The sequence below is a fragment of the Psammomys obesus genome, unplaced genomic scaffold (assembly GCF_907164565.1).
Source record: "Psammomys obesus unplaced genomic scaffold, mPsaObe1.curated_primary_1811, whole genome shotgun sequence".
Taxonomy (NCBI): domain Eukaryota; kingdom Metazoa; phylum Chordata; class Mammalia; order Rodentia; family Muridae; genus Psammomys; species Psammomys obesus.
In genome coordinates this window covers 11,504,057-11,527,620 of record NW_026596088.1, presented here as the reverse complement: position 1 = coordinate 11,527,620, position 23,564 = coordinate 11,504,057, and the positions used below count along the sequence as shown (strand labels likewise).

The 23,564-nt window shown below is 40.1% G+C and overlaps 1 protein-coding gene across 6 annotated transcripts in view; it reads right to left on the bottom strand.

Moving 5' to 3' along the window:
* The window catches only part of Sox6 (SRY-box transcription factor 6), a 379,352-nt gene that overhangs the window by 288,658 nt on the left and 67,130 nt on the right, over nt 1–23,564 (bottom strand). For all 6 annotated transcript variants that reach the window (XM_055627453.1, XM_055627455.1, XM_055627457.1 and 3 more), the window contains exon 3: nt 11,336–11,543. In XM_055627453.1, the coding sequence (XP_055483428.1) occupies nt 11,336–11,543 (208 nt within the window). The remainder of the gene's footprint in view (nt 1–11,335; nt 11,544–23,564) is intronic.

The window sequence follows — 23,564 nt, the reverse complement described above, 5'->3', positions numbered from 1 at the left end:
ATAAAAAAGAAGAGATAATAACAAACACTTTCAAGAAAAAAAAAAAAAAAAAAAGGAGATTGGTTGAAATCAGTGATTTATTTTGAAAAGAGAGGCACCCTGATTAGTGGACTCTAAAGTTTAGATATGAATTTTTTTTAATTGAAATGCCATAGAATTTTAGACTTTATCCTTTAATATATATCTAAACCAACACCATTTTATAAATTAAAAACTAGAACTTAAATCAATTAGTTAATTACTTGATGCCATTAAGTAAGTTACTAAGGACATGAAAGAATGTATATCAAGTCCAGGCCAACATCTGAATGAATTTGTCTGTTTTATTTTTAATGGAGGTATAGTGTTTGCATGTCTAGTAAGTATATATTTACATGTATGAACATATATGTGGACTTTTGGAAACCAGAGGTTGCTTTGGGTCTCTTTCTTGATCAGGCTCCATCATAAATATTGAAGCAGAGTCTCACTTGAGCCCAAAGTTTATAGATCTGGCTAGTCTAGCTAGCCAGCTGCTCCAAAGATCTTATCTCCACCTCCAGAGTGTGAGGAGTATAGACTGGCCTCTGAGCCATCTGGTGCTAGGGATCTGAACCACTGGGCCATCTTCCCAGCTGCCTTCTTGAAAGGATTCTTAAGCCTTTTTAAACTGCTCAGGATGGGACCCAGACTCCTCATACATGCAATGCAAGCACACAAATACTGAGTGATATGTCTGCTTCTCTTTTTCCTTTTTTAATTTTGAGACAGGGTTTTACAGGATGATTTTGAACTTACTATGTAGCCTGGTATGCCCTTGTACTTGTGATCCTCCTCCCTCAGCTTCCTGAGTAACTGAAATTATAGTTCTATGCCATTCTAAGAGAGAGGTGAAGATTTCCCTCTAACAGGTCAATTGACTAAAAAAAAATGTCTATTTCAATATAAATGATAGGATAGCACAATAATCAAATGGCTTGTAATTTTAAATCTAAAGTATTTCAGGAAAAAAAAAAGAAGGTTGTGAACCCAAGATAATTAGAGGTCAGGAATTACTCTAACCCTAAAACCACATCATAGGATGGGAACAGCAATAAAGAAGATCAAAAGGGGAACAGTATGTTTCCTAACAAATCCAGTAATCACAGTCCAGCAGGAGAACAAGGCACCTGTGCTTGGCCATTGTTGAAAGGGCTGAAGACATTCTATTATGACACAACAAAAGGAAAATTGTAGCAAAGGGCCCACTGGAGACTCTTGTTGAGTTTCTGAAAAGGGTAGTGATTAAGGAAAAAAAAAAAAAACTATAGTGAACATTTGAGGAAGATAAACCAAAGAGGTCTAGACAGTTAAAACATTCAGAGGACACACACTTGAACACACACATACAGAGGGAGAGAGAGAGAGAACAAATCCTGCTTTGAAAGCAAGTGTAAAACAAGGACAAATATTTGTCACTATTAATATCAATACTACCAGAACTTCTCCTGAAGGAGGGGACCCTCACCAGCATGTATCTCAGACAATCGCAAGAACCTCCCTGACACTGTGCTACCAAAAACTGTGACTGTTACATGCCACACCACAGAGTAGTGTGTGGAATATTATACAAAAGTGAAAATGCACTACCATGTAGTTTAGTCGTGAGTCTACAAAGCAGGTCTCAGAAAACTATAGGTTGACATCATTTTTATAAAGTTCTAAAGCAAGCAAAACTGAATGTATTATTTAGAAACTAATTCAAAACTATTTCAGAACAGAATGGAAGGGCGGACAGAGTCCTAGCACATCGAAAGCAAGGTGAGGAGCACACCAGCAGTCACAGAGACGGCCATCTGAGGTAGAGCGAGAGGCCCATGAGTGTCTGTTTCCTTCTCCTTCATGGGCTAAGGACCAGCTACCATGTTTCAATAACCCACTTCTTTATCTGCTCATTTTCTCTTTCTAAAGATCCAACCTTCCCCTACGTATTTCTTGAAACTCCCAGAATAAATTCTGAAGAAAATGTAATGGATTTCCAAGTGAAAGTGTAAAATTCAAAAATGCAAAAGGCAGAGGAGAAAGAGCCCGGCTGCAGAGAGCCCTTAGGAAGTTTCCTTTCTGATGGGCAGGGTGAATGGAATTCTATGTAAGAAGTGGGAAATAGTAAGAGCTGGAGGGGATGGGAACTCCACAAGGAGAGCAACAGAACAAGAAAATTTGAACACAGGGAACTTCCCAGAGACTCATACTCCAACCAAGGACTATTCGTGGAGATAACCTAGAACCCCTGCACAGATGTAGCCCATGGCAGTTCAGTGTCCAAGTGGGTTACATAGTAATGGGAAGAGGGACTGCCTCTGACATAATCTGATTGGCCTGCTTGTTGATCACTTCCCCCTGAGGGGGGAGCAGCCTTACCAGGCCACAGAAGATGACAATGCAGCCACTTTTGATGATAACTGATAGACTAAGTTCAGAAAGAAGAGGAGAACCTCCCCTATCAGTGGACTTGGGGAGTGGCATGCATGCAGAAAAAGGAGGGAGGGTGGGATCGGGAGGGGAGGAGGGAGGGGCTTATGGGGGGATACAAAATGAATAAAGTGTAATTAATAAAAAATTTTAAAAAAAAGAAACAAAAAACCTCTTCTCTGTCCAGGGAAAGACAAACGTGCAACAACTGCCTGTGTCCGCTAATGTTACTAGTGAAAGAGCCAGGGGAGAATGACTTCCAACCTGAGGAGCTAGAGATGGGCCAAGAAACGGACCACATCTTTTCAGAGAAGAGGCCAGACAAAGAGTCGATAAGGAGAGTACTCAGTGGGATAGTGTGTTACCTGGGCTGTACTGGGGCCATAGAACAGCTGCAGACAGATCTTAGCCATGATTTTTCTAAAAGTCCAGGGGCCACAGAACTCTCTAACCCATTCTGTGATTCCTAGAGTTAGATGAGAGGATGACCAGTTTCCAAAAACTGGAAAGCAAACACACTAATACCGAACTCACAAATACACTGAGCATAATTCCCACACAAAATAATCCAAAGCAGCAGCAAGAACACAAACACCATTAAGAGAAAATATATTTTAGAAAAAGGAACCCTGAACTTAAAAGAAGCCATGATAGCATTGTTCTGACTACCTGACTGCTTCCTCAGCAAACTGTGAGCAACATGTGGAACCATACTGTTCACTTCCAATTGCTTGAGCTGATACTCTGTGGGGCTGTGATGAATAATCAGCGCATCTCTGTTTGCATGTACATGTGGGAAATACATATACGTGTACACGTTTTGAGGCAACAAACATGTGCGTGGAGGCTGTCCACATGGGGTATCTTCCTCAATCGCTCTCCAGTTAATTTTGAGATCGCATCTGGAGCCCACCAATTTGACAAGCCCTAAGATCCCCCTGTGCCTCCCTCCCCAGTATTGGAGAGACCTTTAAGGGAGTTCTGGCTATCAAACTCATGCCCTCATGTGTGAGACGCAAGTACTTCACCGAGGAAGCCATATCCCTGAGGTCTTTTTAAAGTGTTTTCATGAACAATTCTCACAAATAAAAGCCAGAAAAGGTTTAGAGATGCTAAGACCAACAATCAATCAAAATAGTGGTAAAACCATAATATTTATATGTTCTGCCATTAAATTGGTGCTACAGTGTGGTATGAATGTCAAGGTGTTCTTGTTATTACTGCACAGGATCTCATAGATTTTATTGCAACAGGAACACATTGTTCCTGACAGGAGTCTGAAACCTCATCCAAGGCTCCACCAACTTTGGTGGCTGACAACACTGCATTCCACATTTCACAGCAGGGAAGACTGGCTTCCAGTGGGGAAACTTTAGTATCAGCTTTTCCAGAAGGCCTGAAAGGCCAGCAAAACTGAATTGCTCTTCCAGAACACAAGAACACCATTGCCGCCAAATGCTAAATCCCTTAACACTCTGGGACATTTCCTATGGTCTGCGGCATGCAATGAGATTTTTATAATATTTCTCTTTGAAAAGTTTCTTCAGGTAACAACCACTGTAATAGTAGTTACAATAACAATAGCAATAATAGCTGTATTGAGAAAAGTGATATCTAGTCCCCACAATCCAGCTTCACAGATGAAGGAACTGAAGCACAAAAAGGTTAAGTCACACACAAAAGGTCTCATGGCCAGGAGATAACTCTGGCTCCATTTACTGAATCACATCCCATGCGCCCACAGTGTTCCACAGGCCTTAGTGCACTGACTAATGCTTGATTTTCATAGCAGCCCTATAATTTTGGTGGTTTAAAAGAGAATGGTCCCATAGGCTCATATATTTGAATAATTGGCCCCCAGTTGGTAGAACTGTTGGGGAAGGATTAGGAGGTGTGGCCTTATTGGGTGAGGTGTGTCACTGGGGTCAGGCCCCCTCTGCCTCGTGGCTGTAGGTCAAGATGTGAGCTCTCAGTTGTTCTCTCAGTTTACCATCATGAACTCTAACCACCTGAAATTTCAAGCTAAATTAAATGTTTGCTTTTATTGCCTTGGTTATGGTGTTTTATCACTGCAATAAAAAAGTAACTAAGACCATTATGATGCATATTTTTCATTAAAAAAAAAAGCACAGAGAAATTCAGTTATGTATGCTATGTTGTTTGTGTGGTAGATGTTGCATGAACATCAAACTCCAATATCTAGCTTTAGCTCCATCCCACATGGCAGTTTGTAGTGCTTTCAGAAGTACTGGAACTTAGATTCAAATCCAAAGCTACTTGTATACAACATTTCAAAACTGAGTTTTCTCATCATTTTAATTATACTAGACAATGCCTTTAGTATACCAAAAGACACAATACGTACCCTATACTTCAGTGGGAACACAGACCAGATGACTGTTTAGAGATGTGCCTCCCATACACAGAAACCCACATAGGGTACTCCCAATAGCTACAGCATCATTTGAGAAGCTTGCCTTTCCAGGAACCCAAGCCCACTGCCCTTTGTGTATGTGCACAGCAAGATGTATCTGTGTGCTTGCATCACCCTGATGACCTCAGGCACACCATACCATTCCACGGGGCAAATTCATACTCTAGTCTCTGACTCAGGCATGTTTATAGAATCCTGCCTAGGCTATGTGCTTATCACGCTCTCAAAAAAAAAAACAAAAAAAAAACAAAAAAACAAAAAAAACCAAAAACAAAAACAAAAAAAAACCTTATCCACTCTGATATCTCTACCTAATTCCAAGCACCACCATTACTTCCTTGCAATGATGGTAATTATTACCCGAAGGAGAGTCCTGAAAAGTCAGAGAGTCAGAAAGCCTTGTAAGACACACAAGAGTTTTCCTGTTGTGTCCCTCACATGACTCCCAGTACTGACTGCAACCTACCCCAGTGGCCTGGGATCATATACTTAGGAGTATGATACACAAGCCATGACAGTGGCTGGAGCACTATTATTAAAGAGAGATTAAAACAGCTGTACATTATGCTGAAGCACTCGCTCTTCCCTCCACAAACAGACGGTCCTGGATTACAAGCAGCACTTGACCGTTTAAATCATGACAGCCACCACATTTAACCAGCTGGGCCATATTCTCCTAGCGCTGCCTGTTGACCTCCTCAGTCGCAGCTGCTCAAATGAAATTCTCATTAGACAACCTATTTTCAGAAGCCAAAGGGCTCTCTGATTAAATATATGTATTTAGATATAGAAGTCCTTTTTAAAGCATTCATTTTCTGACAACTGTCGCTTATGTTCGGACCCAGCTATGCTGGCAACAAGATGGGTGACACAAGGATAACCAGAATTCATCATTTAATTGCAGCTGAAGAATTTTTATCTTGGAACATTCTAATCTGACTCTATTAATCAAAGCCTTTCTGCATGTTTTACCCACCAGTATCAACAGGATTTTAAAGAGAAGATTCTGAGATGTAGTCATTTAATCCACTCCTGTGTCTATCTACATTATTTTCTTACCTGCCACAAAGCAATTTGTCTACTTATGACACTAAATCAAAGTTAAATTCACAAAAGGCAGAACCCCTGTTCATCTTCCCATCAGCCTCACTGTTGGGGACAGGGGTCTTCTGACAAAATGCCATTGTTCATCAGATTCTTTTCAATCTAGTCAGAGCAATGCTTAGGGAGAACAGTAATATAGTGGATCAAAGCATCTGCCTAGAAAGTCACTGTTTTATCATGTAAGCAATGGTTTAAAATGTACAGTGATAACCTTCATATAGATGAGCTTCTGTATCAAGAGGGATGAGAGAAATGGAATTTTTTTTTATTTGATAAAGAGTCGAACATTTTCTGGGAATGACTCAAGAAAGGTCTTCATTTATCCTGTTATCCATACAGGCTTGTCAATCTGATAATCCTGAAACATGACCCTCAAACCATGAAGTGGAAGTGAGGGATGGGCAGATGTTATATGTGAAAACCTCTTACATGCTCCATGAGTTAGCACGTCCCACCTGAGGAGCCAGACCCAAGGCTTTAAGAGCCAGAGCCAAGGAAATGCTGGGAAAACTGTTTGACTTCCTGAGACCTATACTCTAATCATTTTAGAACCATAAATTTCTCCACATCCTCTCCAGCACATGTTGTCACTTGAGTTTTTGATCTTAGCCATTCTGATGGGTGTAAGGTGAAATCTCAGGGTCATTTTGATTTGCATTTCCCTGATGACTAAGGACGTTGAGCATTTCTTTAAGTGTTTCTCTGCCATTCGATATTGCTCTATAAATAATTCTCTGTTTAGCTCTGCACCCCATTTTTTAATTGGATTACTTGGTTTGTTGCTGTTTAACTTCTTGAGTTCTTTATATATTCTGGATATTAGCCCTCTGTCAGATATGGGATTGGTGAAGATCCTTTCCCAGTCTGTAGGCAGTTATTTTGTTCTGATGACATTGTCCTTTGCTTTACAGAAGCTTTTCAGTTTCATGAGGTCCCATTTATTGATTGTTGATCTTAGGGCATGTGCTGTTGGTATTCTGTTCAGAAAGTTGTCTACTGTGTCAATGAGTTCAAGGCTCACATGCTGGAGAGGATGTGGAGAAAGGGGAACCCTACTCCATTGTTGGTAGGAATGTAAACTTGTACAACCACTTTGGAAATCAATCTGGCGCTTTCTCAGACAATTAGGAATAGTGCTTCCTCAAGATCCAGCTATACCACTCCTGGGCATATATCCAAAATATGCTCAAGTACACAACAAGGACATTTGCTCAACTATGTTTGTAGCAATTTTATTTATAATAGCAAGAACTGGAGACAACCCAGATGTCCATCAATGGAGGAATGGATACAGAAATTGTGGTACATTTACACAATGGAATACTACTCAGCAATTAAAAACAAGGAAATCATGAAATTTGCAGGCAAATTGCAGGAACTAGAAAAGATCATCTGAGTGAGGTAACCCAGAAGCAGAAAGACACATGGTATATACTTATAAGTGGGTATTAGACATGTAATATAGGATAATCATGCTAAAATGTATACATCTAAAGAAGCTAAGCAAGAAGGAGGACCCTGAGTAACATGAGCAATACTCACTCAGAAAGGCAAATGGGGTAGATATCAGAAGAGGGAGAAAACAGGAAACAGGACAAGGAGCCTACCACAGAGGGCCACTGAAAGACACTACCCAGCAGGGTGTCAAAGCAGATGCTGAGGCTCATAGCTAATCTTTGGGCAGAGTGCAGGTAATCTTACAAAAGAAGAGCAAGGTAGAAAGACCTGGAGGGGACAAGAGCTCCACAAGGAGAGCAACAGAACCAAGAACTCTGGGCCCAGGGGTCTTTTCTGAGACTGATACTCCAACCAAGGACCATGCATGGATATAACCTAGAACCCCTGCACAGATGTAGCCCATGGCAGCTCAGTCTCCACATGGGTGCCCTAGTAAGGGGAACAAGGACTGTCTCTGATATGAATTCAGTGGCTGGCTCTTTGATCACCTCCCCCTAATGGGGGAGCAGCCTTACCAGACCACAGAGGAAGACAATGTAGCCAGTCCTTATGAGATCTGATAGACTAGGGTCAGATGGAAGGAAAGGAGGACCTCCCCTATCATTGGACTTGGAGAGGGGAATGGGAGGAGAGGAGGAAAGAAGGGTGGGGTTAGGAGGGAATGAAGAAGGGGGCTACAGCTGGGACATAAAGTGAAAAAAATGTAATTAATATAAAAAATAAAATTAAAAATAAATATTAAAGAACCAGAAATTATCCTAAATTTTAATGAGATTTCTATATTTCTTTGTTCTCCCACTACATTCTCTTCCATCATTGCCAGAAGACAATTGGAATTAGTATTCGGGACTGAGGAGGTGGTTAAGTGGGTAAAGCACTGGCTATGAGTGTTAAGGCCTGAGTTCAGGATCCTAGCAGCGTGTAGTGCTGGCAATGTAATGTGCAGTAGTGCACATCTGTAATCCCAGCATGCCTATGGGAGAGGAGATGGGGCAGTCCTTGGAAGGTCATAGGGCAGTTAGCCTGGTGCACACAGTGACAAACAAGAAAGGATACAAAGTGAGGGCTGATGCTTAGAGTTGTCCTTTGACCTTCACACAGTCACTAAGTCAGGCGCATTGAATCCCACTTAAAAATGGGATTCAAACTAAAGAAAATTATAAAACTCAATAAATCTAGAAACCATGCCTTGCTCCAATTTGCTCACTTCTTTTCACCGATTGTATCACCCCCTTCTTATTTGCCCAGAGTTTAAAAAAAAAGAAAAGAAAGAATGAAAGAAACAAACAAACAACAAAGCACAGCACTAGAGTTGGCCATCCTCTTAGTTTCCACACTCACGCATCATCTTCACAGTGCCTCTCCTGATCCCATCTCCATATGCAGCCCTTTTTTCTCGTTTCATGTGGAGCAGGCACCTATCTCTAGCCTAGAACAATATTCGTAACGCCTGTCCCTGCTCCCATCCACCCTATACTGAATTGCCAGATTCACTTTCACAGAAGAAAGTTTCAATTCCTTATCTTACTGGAATAGAGCAGTTAGCAGCTCCTCCATCACTTTCAGTATTGCATTCAAATTTTGTAGCCAAAACAGCAAGACTTGTCATGATCCGAACACAGCCTAGTTTTACATCTTAATATCCCATATGCAAATTAACCTCAAGTTAGAACCTGAAGGCTGGCTGTTTTAAGTGCAATGCCTATTCCTCAGCTTGAAATGTTTCTCCTGTGCATTCCACCAAAGAAATGCTTTTATTCTCTAAGACTAGTTAGGACTCATTCTGCCATAGAACCCTCTGGTGGCTTCCTAGGCAGGAGCAATCACCTTACCTTGTAAACTACCAAGACATTTGATCTGTACAGCTTTCATGGAGCCTGTCACTATGGGACTTCAAACTAGATTTTATTCAGTGTATGTCTTATGCCTTGTACTAGGAATGCGAGTTATTTAAAGTTAGAGACTGCTGCCTTATGCATTGTGAGCACAGTGTCATCTAGCATCAGTGTTCTTAACCCTGGATCCGCAGAACTCGGCTGGAAAAGCAACCTTCCCCCAGCTAAGCTCACACTGATATTTTTGCCTTTCCTCAAGTGATGGCTGAAAGTAACAGTCTATTGTAGCTATAGTATTATCACACTAAAACCAGGCAATTCCCGATCTCATTGAACTTGTTAAAGTATCTGCAGATGTCAGTTATAGCATGGCTGGGGGCATACCTTAAACTTTATTTTACTGTATTAATAAAGAATCACATTCTGCCTTACCACATTTTAAAAATTATTTGGGAGTTTTATTCACTTCTCTGTAAGTCTATGTATTTTGTTTTCTGAGTTTACCATAAGTCTAAGAAAGGAGATAAAGGCTCCACTAGACTGCTGAAGGGAGTCATAGAGAAAATAAAACCCCGAAAGAGCAGAAAAGTCAGCACAGAGTTCACACAGTAATGATCAGATGCGTTACCCATAACTGCTCATTGGCCGCTCTAGAACATACATGTTCATGTTTTAAATACTGACCAGAATGTACCAATCATCTTATTCCACAATCTAAAGGTGAATGGAAGAAACATATTAGAAATGCCTGACAACTGAGAAAGAAAGAAATGGCTTGAAACCCAATATTGAAGAGGCAATCAGTACATATGAGCACACACACATACATCCATAGGTGACAAAAAGGACATAGTCACACATGGATGTGTAGAAAGATGCACGTGATGTATGTATCAGGCAAACACAAGAACTCCAAAGGTCTGTAAATGAGCAGAAATGTAAAGTTGAAAATCCTATTACCCCAGCAGTCTCCAGAGGCATCATCACATTAAAGAGCCATGGAATAACTGACATTTAAATGTGATAATCATCAGGAACACCTCAAATGCACATAGTTTGCAGTTTATAAGAGACCTTTATATTCATTGTTTGGGTTATTTTTCAAAATGTTTCATTTGCCATGTCAAAAACCAGGACCACGCAACTTTTGAATTCTGTGGCTTAGAGAAGGTGAACTTGGGTAGAGAAGTGTGAGACAGGGCTTCAATCCCTTAGCTACTGCACAGTAGCCCTGAGTCATCAAAGGCATCTGCATACATGGCAACAATCTGATTAACATGACAAAGAAATGAGCAAAACCTTTTAGAAAAAGTTCCACAAAAGTCAATTAACGACAAACTTTAAGTCTTTACAAGAATAAAATTAAGTTAGATGAGGTCTACCTGCTCATCAAATCCCAGTTTCCTACTGTGTCACAGAGTTCTACATTTCACTTATGAGTGATAAATCCAGGGCTAGGTTAGGCCCGAAGCACACAGATAAAGAACACGGGCACACACCTATTGTGATAACCACATGGAGCATTTTTTTTAAATACAGTGTCCACTGGAGAGTCCTATGGAGAGAAGGTGAGCGCAGGAGGCTGTGGCAGGCACCACATCCGGCCCTTAGAGAGCATCGGCAGCTCTCCTCCCTACTCCAACATTCAGGGGTGAGCATAAAATTTAAAATGTGTAACAGTCATAAAATGGAAGAGAAATAGATTAGAAAACAGTTTACTTCATTTTAAAATGGGACATATGATCATAAAAATTATCTGCCAAAAGGAAATAAGAAAAAAAAAAAAGCACTAAAATTGTAGTTAGAAATATTCACTTGCTATTTTCATCCAGGGTGGTGGTTAAGGTCAGTTCTAATCCTTGGGGTATTGTTGTAAGATATAAACAAAATGCACTGGTTTTGAGAAAACTGGGGCTATCTGCTTAGCACTCCTAATGGACTTCAGTCAGCTGTCACCATAGTAACCTCTGAGTGACTACTATTCCTAGCTGGCAGCACGTAGGCACTCTGGCCCTTGGGATTCCAGTCATTCTGCTATGGCCAGAAGAAAAGCGCAGAAGGGAAGTCCACATACCCTCTTGTTCTGTCCGAGTCATCTCCTCCAGCTTCTTCTGCTTCAGCGTGTCCACCACATCAGCAAGGCTCCCTTTGCGGCGTTCTGGGGTTCCAAAAGTAACACTGTTCATTATCTCGCGCTCCCGACTCCCTTCGTCAGGCTTATGTGGTGAGGTAGACGTATTGCGGAAGGAATATAGGGAACATAACTTATTATTTTCTGACTCCTAGAAAAATAAAATGAGATTGCAAAAAAGTCATTAATATGTAAGTTTCCTTTAAAGCCACTACAAAATAATAAAAAGAAAGAAACAAAAGAAAACTAAAAAACCTAACTGCTGAAGGATAGTCACTAGATCAAATAAGTTATATTAGCAAAATAAAGTAACTCATGCAGTGAGACAAACTAAACAGCATGTCTGATAAGCAATCCTGAACTTTAAAGTAGCAGTTAATTACCAAAGGAACTAAACTCAAATCCCAGATTCAAGCTGCTTCATTTTTGAGGTAATAAAACAAAACTGGACACTTTGGCTTCTCATTCACTCATGCTTTGAGTTTATGAGAATTCAGTTTCGTTGAACCGGGTTTAGAATTGGTGAGGTTTTTCTACCCAACTGGGTCTTTTTATCAGCAATACCCTTCACAGAGACAAAAATATGTATAAACAGACACACATGTACGCATGCCAAAAAAAAAGTTTTTTCCCTTTAGAAACACTGGAAGTTAGCTTCAATGTCCAACATTCACTACTCACTAAAAATTACATAAAATGTCTAAACCTGTGCCGTAGAGCCAGAGATCTGAATATTTCGCATGCCAGTGTTTGTAGGAGTTCCTTGTTTCAAGCTGCACACATGTCTATAGTCACTGAAGCTCCTGTTCACTCCTCAGCCCTGCCCCTGATGTTCACCACGCCACAGCATGCCTCTCACAAGACATTTCAAAACTGTGTTTAACTAAAATAAAATGCTCATTGCGGAAATGTTTGCACAGGAATTACTTCACAGTATACAAAGGTTTGCTAATTACTAGGAAGCCCATCTATCAGCTCAAGAGAGGAGCAAATATTACGTTAAAATACAAACTCCATATGAAAGCTTTTTGAAATGGAAATGGTTTTCTATCTCTAGATCAGAACTGAAGATTCAGGGATAGAGAAATGGTTCAGCTGTTAAAAGTGCATGCTGCCTTTGGAGAGGACCAGAGTTCAGTTCCCAGTACCCACATGGTTCATTTCACAATTCTACAATTCCAGCTCCAGGGCACTTAATGTCTCTGGCCTCTGTGGGCACCTGTATTCACATGTTTACAGTCGCAAACCCACACATACAAATAATTTAAAATAAAATAATGATAATAATAAATTCAGAAGCAAGGGTTAGAGGCAACTGTTACATGACTGTCACCCTCTGTATGCCGCATCTGAACAAAACTGTTCTTTTCCTGATTAGAGACAGGAAAACTGTGAAATGTCCAGTCTTCAGAAACTTCAGAATCCTAATGGCTCCCAATCTCTTTCCTTCCAAAGGTAGCCCAGCCAGCTTGAGTGAAGGAGGACTAAGGCTGGGTCAGAGGCAGAACACTTTCCTGGCCTGCAAAAGATACCAGGTTTGGCCTCCAAGAACATATAGCAGAAATAAATTAGTATAGGAAGAAATGGGAGGCTAGTGAGACAGAGTTGGTCTGGGATGGGGGGATGGGGAGGCATGAGAGTTAAAACAGTGGAATTTCATAAATGAAATTAAATGAAACACTGGCTATGCTAAATAGTACTATTGTCACTGTTCATAATGTAAAAGAAACACTATTTTTTTCAAGGTTGTTAAGACCATAGGATGATGTAGCACTTCATCTACTTCTGTCTCTGGGCATGGTACCAAGCCCCCAGATCTGAGGTGACGTCCTGAAGGAAGGGACTGGGACTAGAGGGATTATAAAGCAAAGTCATTGCTATGACCCTGGGATTAAGTTAAATACTCTGAGTACCTGACAATCTACTGAATGGCCTGTGTTAACTGGATAAGCTGCACGGTATGAATTTTAATAAAACTATGCTATTTAAAAGAGGAAGACATGAGTCTTCAGCTCCCTACCTTCATAGTATTGCAAGCACAGTGTTGGAGGGGGTGTGCAATGGCTGCAATCTGAAATAATCAAGGACAAAGCAAATGGCTGAGGCATAGTTTAAAGTTCCTTACTGTGCACCTAGAGCACCTCAGTCACCCATGGAAGACACCGCATCTCAGCTGACACCTACAAGCATTCTGTGGAGAGAGGCAGAGACTCCCCTCTGTGAGCTGCCTGCTATGTCTGGGACTCCTTATACTCCTTAGGATACTGGGTTCATTCTTCACTTTGTGCAAACAAGACCCCAAGAAACATAGTTGCTGGTGCCACTGTGACTGTGGTATTGGTGAATAAATAATATTCACTAGATCCTTCATCCTTCACTTTTCTTCAGATGCAAAGTATGCTCATATAGCCTAAAAATAAAAATTAAAGCCCCGGCACAAGCTAAGAAGAGCTGAATGACAAAAACAGTGGCACAGAGACATGCTCACCTAAAGTGACTCCACTGACCAGAATGGAGGTCTTCTCATTGCTGTCAGATGGAGGCTGAAGGGTCCTGAAGAGGCACTACAGGCTAGTTAGTACTCCATGCATGGAGTGCCATTTGTTCCTCAGGCTCAAGTTCAGCAGTCCTGTGAGCTGCTTATTATATCACTTGTCTGTTAGACTGTGTTCTTATTTAATGGTCATGGGAATAAGATTACTGCCATCCTATACAAAAGACAATAACTATGAGCCCTTTTACTTCAGTGATGACCTATACTGTCCTTTGTCCCATAATCTGTACAAAGTGCCTCTACACTACCAAGTATAGAACATGAGGCTGCGAAGCCATGATTTTTCTCAGGAAATCCACAAGAACTACTTGTAATAATGTTACCAAAGCACCAACACAGGCACCGAGTAAAATCATGAGAGGCTAAAGTTGTAACAAATCCATTTAAACTGGCCTTTGGAAACATGGAAAGAGGGTGTGCTTATCACACCTAAACTTTATAAAGTATAATAAACACTGGGATTTTCGTGAACAGAAAATTTGAGTAAAATTGAGTAAAACTGACAAGTAATCAATGTAGCTTTTACATATTTGTCTCATGGATGGAAGAATCCCCAAATGAGAGAGGGAGGGAGAGAGAAAGAGCGATAGAGAGAGATCATACCAGGGCTCCTCCCAGGAAGACTCAGAAACCATCATAGAAGAGAGTGTGGAAGGGCTGTAAGAGCCAGAACCTGGGAGAACCGCGGCAAGGGTCTGTCCTGGATATGACAGGGCCACCACTCATGAACTTCAGCAGCTGTGGCCCCCACACAACATCTGAGACAGAGATCCTGACCTTCCTGCAGGAAATATTGCCCCCTAAGAAGATAATAGAATAAACGCATGTGAGGACTGGAGAGCTGGTTCAGTCTACAGAGTGTTTGCCATGCAAACATAAAGACCTGAACTCAGGTCCTCAGCTCTGATGTGAAAGCTGGGCATGGTATTGTAAACTTACAGTCCAGCTTCTAAGGAAGCAGAGGCAAGCCAATCCCTGGAACCGACTGGCCAACCATGTTACACAAATGAGTGAACTATGGACCTGTCTGCAAATAGAGATGGAGAGGGATGGAGAAGACACCCAGGATTAATCCGGGCCTATGCAAGGATGCACATGCGTGCACGTGTGCAAACACACACACACACACACACACACATACACACAAACATACACCACAAAAACAGTTTTTTAAAGTTTTACATTGTACTTGGCCTTAATATTGCAATGCGGATATAAAAAAAAAAAAAAAAGACAAACTAAATCTAGGGAGTTGAGTTTTGTTTTGTTTTGTTTTTTAATAAATAACAAGACAGGAAATGACTCCCCTTCTTTTGATCTTTCTTTGGAAAACAATTACTAAATCACATGAGTGATCACAGGAACATCACCAAAAGCCAGGAATGAGGAACTCAGCAAGTAAGCCACTGTCATGTTTAATAGAAATTTACAATAGATGTGCACCCTTTCAGCCCTCACCTCAATGTCCTACCAAAAGTAATAGTAACAGAAAATGATATCTTTTAAAAGAATTCCTGTGCCAATACAAGACTAAGATGTACAAATTTAGATTGTGTAAAGAGTACATCAGTGTGAATCAATTAAACACATGAAATGATGCAGATGACTGAGAAATCCAGAGTAATGAAAAAAAAAAATTCAGAAGCTCCAGAAAAGAGAAGGCCATTTTCACAAATCAAGAATTTCAATGAAAATGTTTCCTAGTGGCTGAGGGTACAGACAAGTAAATATTTTTAAACACAAGATATTATTTTAATTGCTCAGATTTTCCAGAATTGTTAGCCCAAATTGACTGCTGAGTGGTAGTTTTTAAAGGAATTTGAATTACTCCAATCTATGCTTCTAAATGTCTCACCACCTTCCATAGAATGATCTGTGTCTTCCTTGACTGGAAATCTAAGCTTTCTGTCAAGTTAACATCAACCTACATTTCACCCTTGAAACCCCCCCTGGCCCGCATGGGTGCATCACCAATCAGCTGCTGCCAGGATCACACCTTGAAGAATGTAACCAAACACACGATTCAGCCCTTAAAAACACACTATAATAGCTAATTCTTTATTATTTTGAATGTCATGGATACATTTATAATTGAATATTTTTTTGGAGTTACATACTAGAAACTGCAGACTGATGAACTTCCAACAACACTCTCCAAGTATTTCCAAAGAACTAAAAATTAAGACTGAGGGAAAATTTCTTTAACAACTACATGAGTGTATAAACAAAATACTTAGAAGAGATAGACTTAAAAATAAGTGGTCAGTGATACAGCTACAAAATAGAATTCCACAAAGCCATCAAACCTCTTCTGGCTTAGATGAACATAGTATTTATGATGGAGAATAACTGTGAGCAATCTCAATGCGTGATTGTAGGGACAGCTTGAGAGCATTGTGGCTGTATACACATGATGCAGTACTTTAAAACCACTGAAAATCATAGTTCTGCAGGATATTTAATCACATGCAAATATGCACAATGTACTATGAATGAGAAAATAAGGTTGATATAAAAATCTTCAATATACCTATTTTAAGAAAAATATGCACACTTAGAGCCCAAAATATCCAACAAACAAAATACTGATGGTGCCAACTGTTAGAATATTATTTTCTTTTTAAGATTCTTTATTGAAAATATTTTACATAAATAGTATTTTTAATCAGAAAACAAATATATTTTTCAAAGTTGAATAGGGATATTAAAAATATTGTGGCAAAAAAAACTATTCACAAGCAAAATACTAAATAATACAAAAATAATATATATACCACAACATTAAGAGGATAAAAGTGATTACTTCTACATGTGCACAAAGGTTAGTGTCTGCCCCTCCTCTCTTACATTAGGAAAATATATTTTAAAATACTTATGATGATTTTAAAATAACGGTAAGATTATTAGAGGTCTTAATTTATATTTTTAATTATTTGGTCTTCTAATTTTCCAGCAATGAACACATTACTTCTGTAATATAGAAAAAAAAAAGTTACTCTGGAGTTGAACACCTTCATTTATGACCCTAAAGCCTGGCCTGCTTGAGGATCTTCAGAGTCCCCTTGTTATGATTTCCCCGAACCAAACCAGAGAGTAGGAGCCACTTCCATCTGCAATTGAAGAATTTCAAATAATACTGCATACTAAATACAAGGATTTATAGGATAATGCTTATGAACTAAAATTTATATCCTTGCTTCTATCATATACACATATGCATTTATGTATGTATGTACTCTCCAAAACCCCTAAATTAGAATCTATGACCTAAACATGGCATTAAGAGGTAGGGTCTTGAGGAGATTAATTTCTGATGGGGGTAAAGCCCTTGTGGATGAAATTTGTGATCAAGAAAGCCTGGTAGCAACTTAGCGAGGCCCTTTTCGTCATCCTTCCCTTTCAACAGTAAGGGCATTACTAACTGGCCCTCTCTCCCTGGAAGGTACAGTAACATACACCCTCTAACCATCTTGAGGCTGAAGAAAGTCTCATGAGACTGGAACTGCCAGTGCCTTGATCTTAGGCTTTCTGCCTGCCTTAGTTAGTTTTCTATTATAGTAACACATTCCTGAGATAAATCAACTTAAAAAGGAGAAAGTTTCATTTTGCCTTATAGCTTTAGTGGTTTGGGTCTATGATCTAAGAATACCAATCCTACTCTGGGCCTGTGGTACATATCATGATCAAGACAAAGAGAAAATGGGAAGGGGGGAGAGAGGGACAGACCAACATCAGTATCCCACAATCCTCTTCAAGGACACAACTCCAATAGGTAAAATCTCCCACTAGATTCCACTTCCTAACCCCTCACAATATCAGCTCATGGTAGAAGAGTCAAGCCTTAAAACATGGACACTGGGGACATTCATCCAAACCATGGTGCCTGCCTTCAGAACTGTGCAGCATCAATAGATTTCTATTGTTTATGAGTTATTTCATCAGGAACATTTTTTTTATAGCAGCTGAATGGCCTGACTCTGTTACATCATTTCCTTCTTGCCCTCCAAAAGTATGCAACATCAATTTATGTTCTCTTCCAAATTAAAGTTGTTGAAATATCTTAAGAGACTAATTTAATAGTTGGTATCTAAGTGTGCTCTGTCTACCTTTCCCCTCTCATTTCTCATTTGATACAATTCCCATATCTCTTATCACTCTAATCTCTATACGTCCTCAAACATACTCCACTAGCACTAAATACCGAATTCCCAAACTTCATTTTGACTGTGAAGCAAGCCAGCCCTCAGTAGGGTATCTCTACCATGCCAAGTGGGTGGAGCTGGCAGGCAAATACCTAAATGCAGGTTTTCTGACTCCAAACACCAAACGCTCTTTCTGCTCACACACCTATAAAGCATTCACCTCAACAGTATAATTCTATAATTTTAAACAAGCCCACCTTTCTGTTCCCATACATCTACCTCCAGGAATATTTCTCCCAATAAAAGGTTGCAATTGTATTTTCTATATTAATCTAACCCAAGAAGTAGCAAACAGAAGTTTGTAGTGCTTGCATGTTGTTACATAACAAATCCTCCCAAACATAAGTACCTATAACAACATTCAGAACTGCTTGGTTCTGTCTCAAGGTCTCTCGGGAAGCAGCAGTTACGACTGTGTAATGGCCAGCTCACATTAGAGACTTGCTCAGAGATGCAGTACCTGACCAGAAATGCTTCAAGGGCTCTGGGTTGGTGGTTTCATAGACACATTCTTTCCTCTCTTTTTGTGTACCTTACCCATATTGTGTTTGCTCCGTAACCTTGCTGCTCAGGGAGAGAGTCGGATGAAGGCTATTGCCTACATCGTGTCAGTCAGTCACAGCTTTCCATTCAGTATTTGAGTCATAGGCCTTGCCCACAGTCCAGAGGATGGAAGTTACACCCTACCTTTTTATAGGACTGAGCTATAATTATATCCTCAAAAGGTTGCTGTGAGAAGTGAATCACTTACAGAGCATTTCATATGGCATCACTATTAACTACTCAGGAACTCTTTATTACTTAATCCAAATGTCCTTTGTCCATGTGCTTTGTGTCACTTGTATCTTCTGAATATTATCATGATAGCCACTGTCACCATTTTTAAGATTTTATTCATACTAATTCATCGGAGTGGAGTAATGAGCTTAAACTGTATTATTCCCCCCCCCCTTTTTTTTTCCCCAAGCTGAATCCACTAAGTACTGGCTCCTCACAAAGCCCTAGAAACCTTAGCAATTAGATTTTCTCTAGGAATGTTATCAGTGAGCATTTATCCTACACACAAGGGAACTATCTCCTCCCTCATAGAAGGCTCTGAGTCAGCGGGGCTGCTGCCACGCCTAGGTGAGGAATGTGGCTGGGCAGCAGTACACAGAGGAGTGCTGCAAGTGTCAGACATGGTGCCCAGAGCTGGGATCTGGAGAGCACAGGTCAGGCGTGGGATTTTGCCCATGGAGTGGAGACCCATCCACAGATGGGGGTCACTGCTGCTGAGAGAAAGGCCTGGAAAATGGCCTGCGTCACTGCATCAATACACTCTGGGACTGGATGCCCAACCTACTGGGACAAAGTACTGGCCTCTCTTACCCTTCCTTGAGCACATAAGCAAAAGTGAATGGAATTTATCCATTTTTGTGCATTGTGTACTGTCAGTTTGATGTGCTTTTCTATTTATTTTTCTTTTGAAATTGGCTGCATGTATCCTAGACTGCCCTGTAGCTTACAATGTAGTCAAAGATGACCTTGCACTTCTGCTTCCCCCGCCTCCACCTCCTGAGTGCTGAGAATGCTGATATGTAGCAGCATGCCTGTTTCATGTGGTTCTGGACCCAGGCTTGAATGCTAGACAAGCACTCCTCCAACCCAACTACATCCCCAGGCCCTGATGTCCTTGTTAAGTACATCTTTTCTAGTCACAGCTTTGTCCTCACTCTAGCCCACCCTCCCTAAGAATAATGTTTATTTAAATGAAAAAGGTGTGGTTATTCATCATCAATGGTACAATTTAGAATTATAACTTACAGTGAAAAAGGAAAAAGAAGTGTCTCAGTGTTTTCAAATTCATGGTGTGTTATTCTTTGAGATCCAGGAAAAATAAATCAGAATTCCTAGGTAGTCTCAGAGTTTTTAAACTGCTGTTATTAAACACAGTTCTAAAATCTTCACACTCTTTAATCTGAATAGCTAAACTTGTTTAAAGAGTAAAAGACACTTGGTTTCACACCGTGGAGAACAAAAGCCTACAGAAATAGTCAATTAAAACAGTTAAGATTTCACATTATGGTAACTCCCCTCACAGGGTCACAGGCAGACAGTGTCCATTCCTGCACTGCCCATTATTTTGCAATGAAAATGTGTTATAGCTAGGTAGATAATTAAAAGGATTTACAGGAACCACACTGTACATATATGAAGTCATTAGTGATCATTTTGTCTTTTAAAAAGTATTCTTCCTTGTTCTCCTTTCTAAATGTTATACTCTATTTACACATACATTTATTTATGTACATACATGTGTTATAGGTTAAGATTCACATATGAGGGAGAACATGGAGTTTTTTTTCTTTATGAGATTGAGTGGTCTCACTTAATATTACATATTCTATGAATTTTCCTGAAATTTTTGTGATTTCGTTTTTCTTTAGAGTTGAATAACATTCTGTTTTATATATGTACCATATTTCATTATCAGTTCAACTTCTGATGGACAACTGGATTGGTTCCAATCCCCTGCTATAGTGAATAGAGGTGCAATAAACATGGGGTGAACATAGCTCTATCACAGGCACATTTCTCTAGGCAGATGTCCTGGAGTAAAATATTGTGGTCATGTGATAGCTCTATTTTTAATTTTTTGAGGAGCTTCCAAAACTGATTACCATAATGGACCAGTTTGCAGCCCCAGCAGCAATGAGTTGTGTTTCTCGGCATCATCTGAAGTGTTTGTTGTCAGATTTCTTGGCAGGTGTTAGGGCGGGGTGAGTGCCACCCCATTCAAGATAAGGTGTACTGAGAGTCTAAACTGTAAGTACGTTCTTAGTTCTGATACCACATCAGTATCTAGTGACTGGACTCAGCACACACCCCAAGTCACTTGAGAAAGCCCAAACCAACAATCAACCCAACTTATTCAGCTACAGTGTGTTTCTGGAAATTCCAGAAAGAATTATGGCGATTCAGTATCTACAGAGATGTTAAAAACAATGAAATATCAACTAATAATTGACATACTAAAAAGAAACTAAAAGTTGTGTTTGCTTTACAAGCATGTCAGGGTCAATCTCCTCTGCTAAGGGGGAGCATTTCCACCACAGCCTCAAGCTCTTTATGGACCCTGCTTCTATCTAGTTTAAGTTCCAATGGGATGTTCAAGTTGTACTACATAAGTTGAATGTATCTTCACATTCCATGTACATTCAGTGGCCTTATGTACATGCTATATGTGCACCATGCTTAGGTGTTGCATTTCCACTTACAGCTTTACCCTCACTATAATATGCCCTTCCTAAAGATACAGTTTACATAAGAAAAAGTTGTTTGTTCATAAACGATGCAATGTAGACTTACAGCATACTGTGGGGAAAAATACAAGTGATTTCAGACTATCACTTTAAAATGTTTTCTGGTGAACCAAAACCCACCTACTGGTTGCCCTGTGGTAGAGGCCTTCCACTACCAGTTTACTGTCATAGTGTTAGGGAAGAGTTGCCTGCTTAAGATTCTAATTCCTTCTGGCTACAAAGGAAACCTAATTTCTTTAACATGTTGAAGATTAAATGTCTTAACACAGGAATCCTAACCCAAAGGTTTTCTAAATTGCCTCATTATCATGACATGTAACAAATGGAAGTTAGTATATTGACTACCTGAAAATACACAAACAAAAGGAAGGAAGGAAGGCACCTTAAAGTCCAAACTGTGGAGACGAGTTCATGGGAACACCTTGTGTTGTCACAGTACAATCACCCTTTCATACTAATGTCCTTAAATCATAGTTCTCCAGTCACAGCTAGCACATGGATCCCTGTGCAGAATATGGAATAATAAACTCCTTAACTAAGGTACCGGCAGCTGGGCCAGGTTTTTCTAGTCTATCTCTCAGCTTTTCCACCTTTCATTCATTCAAGCTCAGACAACTTAAACTCTTTTAGCTTTAATTTCCTTCTCTCTAAAGTAGAAGCAATAGTAGCAACCAATAAAGAATCGACCGCATTGAATTGTTATTAAATGCTTGACTAAACATAAGACTCGAACCTGTGCCAATTTTCTAAGCACTGACTGAGTGACAGAGGTACCAGTGGTGGTGTCAGTGGTGAAAAGCTCTGACAGCCAACTGTGTGGCTTCTCTGCAAATACCTCCCTCTTCATAAAGGATTCACCATCTCCAACAGCATTCTATTCCATCCGTGGGGAGTTGACAAGAATTTCTCTTTATAGGAAATGAACTCTATTTAAATTTATAAAGCTATACCATGGAAAATTTCAGATTGAAGCGCTTTGAACACAAACACTTGGCTACCATAGCACCTGTGTACCTTTTTTTTCCCAAAACTGGGGAAATGTTTGAGCTTCCCTCATTTCTTATTCATAAAGATACAGTTCATAAGCAGAGAGGAGGTGGTACACACCTTTACTTACAGCACTCAGAAGGCAGAAGCAGGTGGATCTCCATTCAGTTTGAGGCCAGCCTGGTTTACATAGTGAGTTACAAGCCAGATAGGGCTACCTAGAAAGACCCTCTCTCAAAACAAGAATAAATTCAAAGTAAAAAGTAGACAGTTCGACCATTCTGTTCAGTCTCCCTGAAGTATATGCCAGCTTGTTTTCTCTCTCCTAAAAAGAAGTGATTATTGACTGCACAAGAATTAAGTCATCCTATCAACACTGCCTTAGAGGTGTCATGTTTTTAAGTTCTAATGCCATGCCAGAAAGCCTCATCGATAGTAATACTTGGTCATTTTTGAGTAGTAGACTGTAAGCATTTTCAGGCAGGGATGTCTAATGGTGAACTCCTCAGAGGCCAAGCCAGCAGGTTCTAATATCAAGGTTCAGCTCTTGGCTTACTCATGTGCCTACCATCTCAGGAAGTCACTCACCTGGAACATTACTGGGTGCTAACAATGCTGCTAGGCTGAACCAGCTCAAACCATTTCAACTCTGAAGCCAGGAAGTTACAAGTGGTAGGAGACCTGGCAATTGCAGTTCAAATCCTTCATTTTTAAGATGAAGAAATTCAAGTCAAGAGTTAAGCTTTCCCAAGATTACATGACTAATCAGTGGCAGAGATAAGAGCATGGGCTTTTTGTAAGGTAGCAACCTTCTTCTGACATGTTCCCTCCCAGTCATCCCAAGGAGAACAGCTCCATGGAACAAGAAAAAAAATCCTTTTTCTTTTTTTCCCCCTTTCTTGACAATCTGAGGCACTGGGTGTGGGGCGAATTATGCGAAGTTGGAAATGTTGCACAAGTTCATACAGATCACGGGTATACTATGTTGAGAGGCCCAAGATTCCACAGTTTTTCTCCAAGCTAGGTGTTTTCTCTGATGTCAACTCTGATCTGCTCTGTACAGACGTTTTTCTCTCATCCTTATCTGAGGGACACTGGAGTGCTTAGCAAAATAACCATGTGTTATC